The 14,048-nt window shown below is 44.5% G+C and overlaps 1 protein-coding gene across 2 annotated transcripts; it reads right to left on the bottom strand.

Moving 5' to 3' along the window:
* Nucleotides 1-1,194: 1,194 nt before the first annotated feature.
* RDH11 (retinol dehydrogenase 11) lies at nucleotides 1,195-13,698 on the bottom strand. Of its 2 annotated transcripts, none has more exons than XM_061156816.1 (7): nucleotides 13,542-13,698; nucleotides 11,351-11,469; nucleotides 9,692-9,847; nucleotides 8,187-8,291; nucleotides 6,462-6,671; nucleotides 4,685-4,880; nucleotides 1,195-2,937 (listed from the first exon to the last, which is right to left on the bottom strand). In XM_061156816.1, the coding sequence occupies exons 1-7, from the start codon at nucleotides 13,607-13,609 to the stop codon at nucleotides 2,835-2,837; spliced, it is 957 nt and encodes a 318-aa protein (XP_061012799.1). In that variant the 5' UTR covers nucleotides 13,610-13,698; the 3' UTR covers nucleotides 1,195-2,834. The 2 variants fall into 2 exon arrangements, with proteins under 2 accessions (XP_061012799.1, XP_061012798.1); XM_061156815.1 differs by having other exon boundaries at nucleotides 13,530-13,684.
* Nucleotides 13,699-14,048: the final 350 nt, after the last annotated feature.

The following is a 14,048-nucleotide window of genomic DNA, read 5'->3' as shown; positions in this document are numbered from 1 at the left end:
GCCCAGCGTTTCTCATGATGTGCTCTGCATAGAAGTTAAATAAGCAGGGTGACAATATACAGCCTTGACATACTCCTTTTCCTATTTGGAACCAGTCTGTTGTTCCATGTCCAGTTCTAACTGTTGCTTCCTGACCTGCATATAGTTTTCTCAAGAGGCAGGTCAGGTGGTCTGGTATTCTCATCTCTTTCAGAATTTTCCATGGTTTAGTGGGGAAAATTCCTATTTCCATTGATTACGTGGTTTGCCTATGGAGTTCATTCTGAAATGTTTCCTCGGCAGCCCAATACTGAAGACTGCCCACACATTAAGATACATGTGACTGTTCAGGGGGAAATGATTTGGTGATGTATATCTCTTTGGGCCCTTATTTTTATTAGACTGAGTTCACTGACCTTTGATTCAACAAACATTTGTTGAGCTCTTTTTGTAGCCAAGTCTGCGGTTGTCAGTAGCAGTGTACTGTGATAAGTCCCATGAAAGTGAAAAGTGTCAGTCGCTCAGTTGTATCCAGCTCTTTGTGATTCCATGGACTGCAGCCTGCTAGGCTCTTCTGTCCATGGGATTTCCCAGGCAAGGATATTGGAGTGGGTAGCCATTCCCTTCTCCAGGGGAATATTCTTGACCCAGGGATGGAACCCAAGTCTTCTGCATTGCAGGCGGATTCTTTATCACTGAGACACCAGCATTCATTGAGCATTCAGAGATAGCGAAGTCTGGGATTGTTAGTAGCAGTGTATGTACTGTGATAGGCCCCATAGCATTGTTACAGAAGGGGCAGGTACAAAAAGGAAAGATAATAAATAGCCTGGGCTGGAAAAAGTGGTCTTTGAACAGTGTCACAAAAGATTAGTAGAAATGGGTGAATGAACAATCAAATTATCAACAATGCAAGTTAATAGCATTTGAATTGAGACTGCACTGTGGCAAACTCTGGGACAAATTATCCTCATGAATGAGGACTGATTGCATAACCACAGTAATAAAAAGTGTTTTCTTCTTTTGACTGTAATTAAACTGTCATTTAATTGCTTTCTTCTGTTGACTCAAATTAAATTTGCTTAATTATTACAGGCTTTATTCTGGTAAATAAAAACATGGTTAATCATCAGATTTTTTATTTGTCATTGACAGTTCAATATAAATTAAGTAAAATATTAATTCAGTTCTGTACTATTATCAAAAGTTTTCCAATTTTTCCATAAAATGACCATATTTATAGTTTAATGGTCAAAACAAGTTCAACAAAAGATTATTTACAAATATGAGAAGACCATGGTCCTATAACTCTTTTCCCCACCAAAGTGATCATGTAATTATTAGTCCAAGAAAATCACAAACTCTACTAAAAGAATGTACTCCAAACAAGTGATGGAACATATTTGTGTTCCAATTTCTCAGACTTCCTTAACTTTGGATAAACATTCTTCACGTAAACCATACAACAGGCATTTTAATCTTGTCACGGTAACGTAAGGAAATGCCCTGAATGAGTTTTAAAATGACCATAATTACCAATACCAGTCCTTAAGATAATTTTGCTGAATAAAGAATTGGAGGGGGTGGGGGACTGTTTTTGCTTTTTCTGCCACATAGGTTGATGGGTGCTTGTTAAAACAGTGCCTTATCATGCTTGAACACAGGGTAGTCACCCTCAATTCTTCTATTGCTGGATTTTACCATCTTTAGCTGTGCATTAAAAAAAAAAAAACAACTCCCTTTTCTAGCCCCTTCATTGCCTTTGCGTGCATTATCTTCCAGGATTCTTCTCTTTTTTGGACTTCTTCCCTGCTACCCATGTGCTTCTTGGTGGGTAGTTATCAGCATAGACAGAGTTCATTTCCTATTTGTATCAAAGACTGAATGACACAGTTCTGCTCTGTCTCTATTTATCTGCACTAGGGTCCAGTTTAATACTGTTCCTTTCTGACTATTTTGAATACTCCCAACTGCTTAAAAACACAAGAACACACACAAAGATATACTCAGGGACAATCATTAAATAGCCTTCCTCTTCTGGTTTTCTAAGAGAAATTAAGGCACAAAGAGGAAGCCTCCATGAATTAGGGTCAGTAAGTGAAGCCAAGTGGCCTATCTTTTCAAACTGCCTTTTCCACCACCTTCTTGCTGATTTGAAAAACAGCAGAAAAATGAATGGCAGTTTAAATTTGATGTTTATTTCTGCCTTTCTGCAAATCTCTGTGGAAATCCAGTAAACTCCACCTTCTTAGAAAAAGAAGTTCTTCTGTGGTCTAGGCATGGGAAAGTGTTTTAGCAGCAGTGGCTTTAGGTTGTCAGAGATAAAGCCATACCACAATCCAGATTCAGTGAAGAGCTGAGAGAATTCAGGTGTTGGTGCCATGGTGGTTTTCTTAAGAGAAGAAGGACAAACCCTGCTCTTGAGCCAAGCCACTGGGACTCCTGTTAGCTTAGGCTAAATCATGCCTCCCCTTGAAGGTTGTTTGGTTCAGAAGAACTACATTGTGGACAAAGAGGATAGAAACTAATCCAAAGTGCCATCAATCAACCCCTGCGCGGCTTAGGTTCCCCTGGGTAAGAGGCTTCAGAAGGGAAAGATGAGTATGGAGGTCAACTGAGGGTCTACTTAGCCTATATTATCTCTAATAACGGGCAGGAATAGGAGCAAAGTAACCGGGACAAATGCAAGGTGTTTGGATGAATCCGGCAGTGGGCTTTCATCAGGCATCAAGCACGCAAGGTTGGAAGGTCTGCTCTGTGCTCCAGGTTTTGGCCATCCTGAAGGAGAATCATTTTGGCAGGGAGTGCTGAGTAGTCTGCTTCAGGCTTCTCTTGGGTCCAGCTGCCATCATCAGTCAGTCCACAGGGATGCCCAGCAGGTCACAGCTGACATCCCACAGCCGCCTTGCTACCGTCTCATTACGAGCCTGTGCAGAGACCCATGCCACATGGCAGTCACTGGAAGGGAAAGAGAAAGGCTGAGAACACGGGGTTAACAATGCAGTCTGCCCTCCGCCTGGCATAAGGAACACGACAGAAAAATAACCCAGGGATGACATGGGCTCTGGGTATTTCACAGGACCAGTGTTTGTCCTATCTCTTCATTCTCCAGGCTTTAGCCCAGAGAAATGGGGTCAGAACCATTTTGGAGCTCACTAGACCGCCTGGGATCAGAATGTTTGTTTGATATATAATACATATCATTTAGTCTTTATATCCCCTTTGTGTGTGTGTGTATATATAAATATTTATTTATAATATCAGTGCCTGGCTGATACCTGTTTATGTCCATCTTGTTCAAATATGTCTGAAAGTTCAACTCTGTAAGATGTTGTACGGTGTCATGTGGCTGAGATACTACCTTGCTCATAGATGCTTGGAGTGATTAAAAAAGTGCTTCTTCTTTCTGCAGTGTACCTATAGTTATAACTGTTTTTAAACTCAAAGAACAAGTAAAGTCAGCTTCATAACCAACAAAAGAAGGAAAAGATGATAGGAGAAAAGAAATGGTAACAAGGGGACTTCCCTGGTGATTCAGTGGTTAAGACACTGCCTTCCAACAAGGTGCAGATTGACCCCTGGTTGGAGAGTTAAGATCCCACATGCTTCATTGCCAAAAAAACCAAAACAAAAACAGAAGCGATATTGTAACAAATTCAAAATGACTGTTAAAACGGTCCACATTAAAAAAAATATCGTAAAAAAAGAAATGGTAATAAGGTCCCATCTGTTTCATATACCTTCTATTCACTGTTGTAATTCCAATTATTTTAAGTCCCCATTAAATACAGGACAGATATCCAAACTCTTTACTGCCCAGAAAAGTGTCTCAAGAATAATTCTTTTACTCATTTTTGTATTCTCTGCATCTAGTACACAGCAGGGATTCAGTGAAGGGTTATTTTTTAATGATTGAGTAAAGGGAATTATGATCTTTGAAGTCATGTGAGAAACGATTTCTAAGACTACCATTTTGGGGGATCTGCTGGTGGCTCCACGGTGAAGGATCTGGTCTGCCAACGCAGGAGACACAGGTTCAGACCCTGCTCTGGGAAGAGTCCACATGCTGCGGGGCAACTAACACCATGCATCACAACTACTGAGCCTGTGCTCTAGAGCCCAGGAACCTCGACTACTGAGCCCACTTGCCGAAACTACTGAAGCCCGCTTGCCCCTGAGCCTGCAGACCCCGCAGCAAGGGAAGCCACTGCAAAGAGAAGCCCACGCATTGCAACTGGAAAGTAGCCCCAGCTCGCTGAAACTAGAGAAAAGCCCTTGAAGCACAGCCTAAAATAAATAAAATTACTAAAAAAAAACAAAAACACAACACTATACTATTTCAGGGCTTTCCTAGTGGTCCAGTGGTTAAGAATCTGCCTGCCAATGGAGGTGACGTGAGTTCTATCCCTGGTCCAGGAAAATCCCACTTGCTCCAGAGCAACTAAGCCCATGCTTCACAACTACTAAAGACCTCACGCCTGGAGCCTGGGCTCCACAACAATGAGAAGCCCAGGCTTCGCAGCGAAGAGTAGCCCTTACTTGCCGCAACTAGAGAAAGCCTGTACATAGCAATGAAGACCCAGTGCAGCGCCCCCCCTGAAATAAATAAATAAATTTTTTTTTAAAGGGTATAGTGTATCAGACAAATCCAAATAATTTCCTATAGGCAATAAAATTCCATCCTCAAAAACAGACACATTCGTACCTGAAGTGGTTTCCGCTGAGAACTTCTAGACCCTCCGTTAAGGCACAGTATAGGCTGGTCTGGGCTCCCTGCTGAGGGGACTTGATGAGGAAGGAGAAAATCCACCAGATCCATCTCATGAGGGCGGAGTGTCGAACCAGCTCAGAGCTGACTGTGCCAGGATGCACAGAGTACACCGTGACGCCAGAGCCTGATGCTAGGAAGCCGTGTAGAAAGAGGAAAACAGGACTTGACGCTGCCGAATGGCCAAAGAGGGCAGGAGACATGAACAAACATTTGCCCGCTGTGGACTCTGTTCTCCTGATGCTGTGACAAGCACTCCTCGCGGTAATGTACACCTTCACTTCACAGATTACGATTCAGGCTCAGCATGGCTGTTAACTGTTAGGAAGCAGCAGAGCCAGGACCCGCTCAGAAGCACTTGACCTTGTTGATCACTGCCTTTCTAAAGCGGCCTTTTCACTGATGGTGGTAAATCTCCAGTACTAAATGGAAAGATCTCTAAAGTACTGTGTTAGGATTTCAGTTCCTTATGTATGGTATATACACAGTTAAATGCACAAGAAAACAATTGGAGAGGTGCACGTCAAGTTTTTGACAGTGGTTTCTTAGGGCGGGCAGGGGGGAAGCAGAAGAGGGACAGAGAATAAGTGAAGGGGGTTTTTCATTTCTAACTCTATATATTTCCATATTATGGGAACTTTTCACAGTGAGAATTATTCACGCATTACTAGATTCATTTTACATGGGATAGCTGGATAAAAACTTGCTAATTATTTCTCTTTCCTGTTGGATGTGAACCATTCCATCCCCAGCCCCTAATCCAGTGTGTAGAATAACATGGGCACTGAATACGTGGCTATTGAATGGCTGAATAAATGACTCTTCCATCATGCCCAGGTTTCTTTCTTTGCATCACGGCTTATTTCCCACCCAATCCTCATCCATCAGGTTTCCTTGTGTATCCTCTGCTCTTGTCTGATCCTCACAGCTGGACCCATCTCTCCACTTATATGCCTCCCTAGCACCCTGACCAACTTTTGGTTGATTTTCACCACCCAGTTCCCCTGATCCGTCTACAGCTGATAAAGGATATCATGCCCAAGACATAGACTTTCCTCCCCATCTCACAGCTGTTCATGTGTTTTGACACTCCTGTTCCAGCGCTGGAGTGCCTGTGTCTGATTCCTTCTGCCTGATCTGCCTGTCTCAAGTCTAAGCACTTCTAATTGTCCACGTTGGATTTCCTTACTCTTTATTGGAAATCCAGAGTAGCCTATGCTAAGGACCTCTGTTTGTGTCTGGAGACTCCCTTCCTCAAGCATACATTTCCCTTTTATTTGACCCTTTGCTGTTAGGGAGATCCCCTCACCCTCTATAGTCCCAGGACCTGCTTTATCCTAGTGTTTGTAGCCAGTGCTGTTTTGGTCCCTCCATTCTAAGTCAAAAACCTTCCTTGACTTGCTCATGAGGCTTGAATTAATCATAACAATAACCCATGAAGCAATCCCACTTTACATATGAGGAATTAAGTCTTGCAAAGTTAAGCAACTTGTTGCAGGTTATGCAGCTAGTAAATGCCAAAGCCAAGCTTTCAGAACTCCCCCATCACCTCCAACATTCATTTGTGGGCTGTTTAGTAAAACTATACCCAAGCAGAGCCATGAAAGCAGATGCTGTCCACCAGATCGGCTCCAGAAAACAGCTCTGATTCCTGAGACTTTTAGCTACTTCCCATTGACTCCTGTTCTCCATACTCACTTCTTTTAAAGCTTACCTTTTAGCCTCCGGGCCAGTTCCTGGGTGAAGAGAATGTTGGCTAATTTGCTGTGACAGTAGGCCAGACCTGATTGATAGAACTTCTCGCCCTGCAGGTTATGGAAGTGGATCCTTCCCAGGTGATGTGCTAAGGAAGACACATTCACCACTCTTGATGGTGCTGATTCCTTCAGCTTTTCTAGCAACAGATGGGTCAGGAGGAAGTGACCTATGAGAAAAAGAATTAACAGATTTCAGGGCCAATGTGGGGGGAGAGGGAGTAGAGGTGAGCCAGGCTCCGCTATGGGAGACAGAGAATCCAATAATAAAGCTTTTTGCTTCATTAATTCATTATCAACTACAGAACAAGTTCAATGAGAGTTTAGGGACATAGGAGCGCCAAAGACATGAGACATCCTTCTATGATGGAGGTCTAGATTATGTGAATATGAATTCTCCAGGCCAGAATACTGGAGTGGGTAGCAGTTCCCTTTTCCAGGGGATCTTCCTAACCCAGGGATCAAACCCAGGTCTCCTGCATCGCAGGCAGAGTCTTTACCAGCTGAGCTACCAGGGAAGCCCTCATGAGTATGAAGTCAAATCTTATTCCAACTTTGAATAACATCACTGTTGCAGGGAGGAAGTCAATTCTGACCCCATGATGGAACTGTTTCTTTGACTTGCTTTTTGCTGCTTTTGTTATTAAAATCATACAGAATGGTCTGCCTCAGAGAATCCTGCCCCTCTGTCTGGCTGTTAAACTAAAAGTGCCTTTATTCAGAACCTTGTCCACCTGTGGATGGCAGGAAGGGAGAAATTAACACATCCCACGCCTGAGGCTTGCCATTCCAGCAGGTGTTTGCAAGATTAACGGTCTTTTTACTTTGCTTCCTTACCTATCCCCATCTCTGATCTATTAGAACCTGGCATCCAGACGCTGGTAAGATGGTTACTTTGAGGTGCTAGTCTGCCATCTTCTCAGTCTGCCTGCTCCCTGATTAAAGTCTCTTCCTTGCCTCAACACCTCGCCTCTCGGATTCATTGGCCTGTTGTGTAGTGAGCAGAGTAAGCCTGGACTAGGTAACAACTGTTTAAGAGCCGATGGCCTCCATTTGATGCCTGCCACAAGGGTGGCTACAAAGAAAGCAACATAGCACCCACTCCAATTAGGTTAAGTTAAACTGAATGTGAAGCACAGATTAAAAAATAGGGGGAACCTCAAGAGAGCCTGAGCTTTCTGGCAGGACCACACTAGTTATTAAATTAATATATTTATGGTCTGTTATGGAAAAGACTCTTGAGAGTCCCTTCGACTGCAAGGAGATCCAACTAGTCCATCCTAAAGGAGACCAGCTCTGGGTATTCATTGGAAGGACTGATGCTGAAGCTGAAACTCCAATACTTTGGCCACCTCATGCGAAGAGCTGACTCATTGGAAAAGACCCTAATGCTGGGAGGGATTGGGGGCAGGAGGAGAAGGGGACGACAGAGGATGAGATGGCTGGATGGCATCACCAACTCAATGGACATGAGTTTGAGTAAACTCTGGGAGTTGGTGATGGACAGGGAGGCCTGGTGTGCTGTGATTCTTGGGGTTGCAAAGAGTCGGACACGACTGAGCGACTGAACTGAACTGATGGCCCAGAGGTCCATTCACACCACAAAGAAGGCGCCATATGACCCTAAGTTTTCCAATGAGAATTTAAGTTTCCCTTTAGCTTTGTGATGAGATAAGATTTCTTACCTAAGTGGTTGACTCCCATATGCATCTCAAAGCCATCTGCTGTTTTGGAGTAGGGACACATCATGACTCCTGCGTTGTTGATCAAAATGTGGAGATGCTTTTCCTCTACAGGGAAGAGAAGGAGAGTGCACATGGCCAGCCACTCCTGTTACATCTTCGAAATCTGCCCCACACCCATGCTTTGAAAAGGGGGATGCATGGCTTCAATCTTTCCTCTATTTTCCCTTCATATTTATTTTGTATTGTTTTTCATTTTAAGATGCTAGTTGAATCCTACATATTCTTACTACAGGGAAAAATTCCACACGACATGACCAAATGGCCTTTCCAATCTTTCCAATTCAGGACCTACTGACTCACTGCTTTTGGGAAGTGTTCTATCTCTCCCAATAGAAAGACTTCCCCAGCTGAATGAGAAATTCCAAAACAAGAGAAAAACAGGATGTTTGGTATGCCTCCCCGCCACTCGGTTTCAGGCCCCCAAAGAACTGGTTTCACCTCTGTTTCAATTGCCAACTCTCTTATGATTTCGTTTTTCATATCATTTGTAATTTTTGTCTAAAAGCATGTATCAGGGGAAGTTGTTTTCCCTGGGAGGCCTAGATCCCTGGGTTATGAGGGGAAAAGTCTACAGAGTGCTCTTGGACTTGCTTTTGATGTGACACTACAGGATTTTATGTTAATTTCTCGGCTTCAGTTTCTTGCATAGTTAGTGATGTGCATGAAATTCCCCCCGCCCCCATAAATGTCAGCCTGAAGTTCTAATTTCTTGCAGATGACCTTTTATTCATCCACCTCCTAGAGAGATGATAGGCTTCTTTGTCATATCCTTGAGCAGCTGGCCTGGGTTTTTTTTAAGCCCCTGTACCACGGACCAGATGGCTTTTTGTGGATCCCAGCCTGACGTGGCGCCTCAAGTACCGCAACCCAGCCCTCAACATCCTGGGGCCTCATCTCTTATCTCTATATGGACATTTGGACTCCAGACCATATGGAGTTCTAGTACACATATGAGATTTTTGGCTTTAGTTCTTATGAACTACTATGACATTTTTGGGTGAATTTTATTTATTTATTTATTTATTTTTGGCTCTGCTGGGTCTTCATTGTTGCATGTAGGCCTTCTCTAGTTGTGGCGAGAGGGGGCTACTCTCTGGTTGTGGAGTATGAGCCTAGGTAGGCATGGCTCACAGGTTTAGTTGCCCCAAGGCATATGCAGGATCCTCCTGGACCAGGGATCAAACCTGTGTCCCCTGCAATGGCAGGTTGATTCCTAATCACTGGACCACTGCGGAAGTCTGCTCTAACTTTTCGAAGTCACTTTTTTTCTGCCTCTTGAGGATTTCCCTTTGTTACTAAGGAGTTCCGTTATGAATCCAAAAGTTTTTGGTTGTATCTTGTCTAGCATTTCTAGATGTCAGAGAGGGAGAGGAATCTTTTCCTTTTAGCTAAGTCTTCCATGTTGATTGCAAGACCCACAGCATAGTCCCTAGTCGGACACTTACCTTCTAAGAAGCGCTTAGCAAAGGCTCGAATAGATTTAGTATCAGCCAAGTCCAGTTTCCGCACCAACACTTGTTGGTTCCCTGTCATCATCTGGATTTCTCTGGCCACCAACTCCGCCTTTTGCACGTCCCGGCAAGCTAAATACACACGGGCTCCTGTCAACCAACATATAAGAGAGATAAACTGTTGGCTCTGTTTTTGAGTGAGCATCAAAGACTTAATTCTAATGTTAAATATTATTTTCTACTGTTTGTTTCTAAAAAGGGACTACCCCTACTTCACAAAGAGGTATCTGATGAATAAATCAGGAAAGAAAAATAAATCAACACTTTTCATTATGTCCATTGTATGTAGAACATGTACAACATTCAGACCAGCAGATCAGTGGGGCCCTTCAAATGTTCTTGTATTCCAAGCCTGGGAGGAAATAATGAAAATGGTCATCATGGCAAGGGATAAAATAGCAGTAGCAAGCAGGAGACCTAAATAGAAGTTTCTCCAAAGAAGACAGAGGGCCAACAGGCACATGAAAAGATGTTCAACGTTGTTAACTATTAGAGATGCAAATCAAAACTACAATGAGATATCACCTCATACCAGTCAGGATGACCATTATTAAAAGTCTACAAATAACAAAAGCTGGAGAGGGTGTGGAGAAAGGGGAGCCCTTCTATGCTGTTGGTGGGAATATAAGTTGCTACAGCCACTATAGAAAATAGTCCTCAGAAAACTAAAAAATAGAATTATCATATGAACCAGAAATCTACTCCTAGGCTTATATTTTGATGAAACTATAATCCCAAAAGATACATGCACCTTTATTTCATAGTAGCACTATTCACAAAAGCCAAGACAAGGAAAAACCCAAATGTCCACTGACAGATGAATGAATAAAAAAGATATGGTACATATATACAATGGAATTCGACTCAGCCAAAAAAAGAATGAAATAATGCCATTTGCAGCAACATGGATGGAACTAGAGATTATCATACTAAGTGAAGTTAAGTCAGGAAGGGAAAGACAAATACGATATGATATCACTTACATGTAGAATCTAAAATATGACACAAACGAAGCTATCTGCAAAACAGAAACAGCCTCACAGACACAGAGAATAGATTTGTAGTTGCCAAGGCAGAGAAGGGAGGAGGTTGCATGGATTGGGAGTTAGGGGTTGGCAGATGAAAACTATTACATATAGAATGGATAAACAACAAGCTCCTACTGTTGAGCACAAGGAACTATATTCAATATCCTGAGATAAACCATAACAGAAAAGAATATAAAAAAGAATGCATGTATAACTGAATCACCTTGCTGTACACAAAGTGATTGACACAAATAAACACAACATTGTAAAATCAACTATAAGGGTGTTAGTCATTCAGTTGTGTCTGACTCTTTGAGACCTCATGGACTGTAGACTGCCAGGCTCCTCCGTTCATGGAATTCTCCAGGCATGAATACTGGAGTGGGTAGCCATCCCCTTCTCCAGGGGATCTTCCTGACCCAGGGATTGAACCTGGGTCTCCTGCATTGCAGGCAGATTCTTTACCACCTGAGCCACCAGGGAAGCCCCAAATCAACTATACTTCAATTAAAAAAAACAACAAATGAACTAGTAGCAGGAGGGAACTGAAAGCAGATAGACTTGCCTCTTTGAGCCAGCTCTTTGGCGGTCTCCTTCCCGATGCCTGTGTTGGCTCCAGTGACCACAGCCACTTTTCCAGGAAGCTGGACGGTTGATGTACAAACCCCGCTGGACAGCATCTTCCTGCAGACAGAGGAGTTATCAGTTCTTCATTTTCTTTGCCTTAGCCAGAGGTTCCTGCAATAACCCCATATCTATACATCCCAAGGCTGATGGCTGTTTTCATTCCTTCTGCTGTCCTTTTACAGACTGAAGGAAGACTTGAGGAAAGAAAACAAAAGTTTTCTGTTCTTATGATTTTCTTGCTCAAATTTTTTCTGCTCTTGCTTAAGGATAGAAATGATTATATTGTAAGGGCAACTTTAACTTTAGCTCCTTGCAGTACAAGAACTGGATGAATATTTGAGCTCCTGGTGGAGCTCTTCCTTGGGTTGAGGAAATCACAAGACTCGGCCTAGAAAAAGAAAGAACTGGTCCACTGATGTTAATCGGTCCATAACTGGCACTTTATGGCCTTTATGGTTGAATAAAACAGCTTACCCAACAAAAAAAGTTAAAAATTATGAAAGCTTGTCAACCTGGGACAAAATGAAACGAGTCACCCTCCCCACTCCCCAGCCCCCTACTCATGAACACAGTTAAAAATAAGGCAAAACATGAGGTAAGTAAGTACAGAGTGAAACTTGATATTCCAGTCCTGGCTTATCCTGGTTTAATCAGTACAAGTCCTTCTTCCTAAGCAATACACCACCCTACTTCTCCAAAGGACTGAATGCCTAAACAGGTTTTAGGTCTTAGAGTGTCCTTTACCCTGCAAAGCCTGGGGACTCAATTTAAAAGAATCAGTTGACTGGGATATGCATTTTTTAATTTAAATGTTTCATTGAAAATTGGAAAGCACACACTGCTAGCCACTCAAGTTCCTGCTTAGAAGAAACAGGCCAATAAGGAAGCAAGGTGCCCAGCATTGGGTATCTTTCTCCTCAGACAATCGTCCCCGCTCAGTTCTCCCCCGTCCATTCCGCTTCTTCTCCAGGAGCACCCACGAGGACCTCAACCCAGCTGTTCCTTCTCCTTACCCAGCAGGAAAGAAAGAGACAACCAGCTACGAAAGTCCAGCTCTGGTCCAGCCCCCCTGACCTAGCTTGGTAAGTTGGGAATATGACCCTTGGAGTATAACTTTGATTAGAAAAATCTCTTTGACGTATGAGCAGTATTTTCAGCTCAGTTCAGTCGCTCAGTCGCATCCGACTGTTTGCGACCCCATGGACTGCAGCACGCCAGGTTCAACGTTTCACTGAGATTCTGTGTGGATCAGAGGATGTTGTGGCGAAAAAGAAAGAAAACGCAGCGTATTCATCCGAGTGTCGCACTCGTGTGAGCTTCTAGAGGTGGGAGCGCGGCGAGTTCAGAACAACAAAATTGGAGAAGCGGCTCGAACGAGGAGAGGAAGGAGGAAGGAAGGGGTGAATGTGTAAGAAACGGCGGAGGGTGATCTAGCGCGCCTTCCAGTCCCAGTCGGACCTTGACTGCATCTCCCTCCCGCCCCACCCAATCCCCACCGAGGGAAGGAGTGTTCTTTGCAGGCACAGGTCCACCGTCACTACTGGTGACTTACTCAGAACCAATCAGCAGTCTGCCTGTCCGGCAACTCGCTGCTGATTCTCTGGGGCACGAAGCCAGCCATTGGCTGATACTGCACCTGGTGAAGAGACCACGACCCCCAACCTCTCCTCCTCACCCCCAAACCCCAGGGCAAGACTCGGGACCGCCCTCCCCCACGCCGCCCCACCCCATACTTCTGCTGCCTTAAGGCAGGTTAGAAGACAAGAGTGATGAAACCCTTTCATTTCTCTCCTTTACTGGGCATCTGCCCAGAGGAAAAGTCAGTCCAACAGCGACATGAGAGCAAGCAGTGGGGGTGCAGATGTCACGACTGGCATCGAGGGAACAAAGCGGGGTGCTCTGGATGCAGCCTCTTCCCACGACCTGGGGGTCTCTTGATCTCGCTCTCCTCTCCCCGGGCAGCTGGACCTCCCCCGACCCATCGAACATCCCCTACCTGGAGCCCCGCAGGGAGTCTTCCAGTCCTCCTTTTGAAGCTCATAGCTTCGATGAGGATGTCTGTCTCCCCCCGCCCCGCGCCCCGCGCCCCGCAGATTTCTCTAAGAGGAAGGCAGTACCTTTGCACAGACCTGATTTGGGGTGCAGCGATGTACAAGAGAAAGGGGAGAAGAAGGAGCAGGAGCAGGACCCAAAGCATCTCGCCGGGAAGCAGGTGCGGCTGCCGGAGCAGCAGCGAGACGCCGCAGCTGTGCTCGCCGACTGCGGCCTCGCCTCCAAGACACGCCTTGGTAAACTACGACAACCCGGGGAGCAGAGCCTTCTGGGAAATGTAGTCCGAAGCTTGGCATGTGCGCTCCTATTTCCCAGACTCCGAGAGAAGCTGAATCTTGCCCCAGATACGCAAAGACTCCCCAACCGGCTAGGATCTAGGACATTTGGGATCACCCAACCAGCTCTCCCATGGCCCCTCTGGCCACCGTGAAATCTCCCCAGTCCTCTCTGCCCTGGTGCCCAAGTCCAGACCCTGTTCAGGTTTCCCTAGTTATGGTTAGTCGGTTACCGCATGTTTCTTCTAGAGGTCAAATATTGGCGCCAGGAAAATGTTCCAACGCTGATTACAAGGGAGAGGAGCGGTT

This window comes from Dama dama, chromosome 12, assembly GCF_033118175.1.
Source record: "Dama dama isolate Ldn47 chromosome 12, ASM3311817v1, whole genome shotgun sequence".
Taxonomy (NCBI): domain Eukaryota; kingdom Metazoa; phylum Chordata; class Mammalia; order Artiodactyla; family Cervidae; genus Dama; species Dama dama.
The sequence above is the reverse complement of the archived record's forward strand: the minus strand, read 5'-3'. Positions and strand labels throughout refer to the sequence as shown.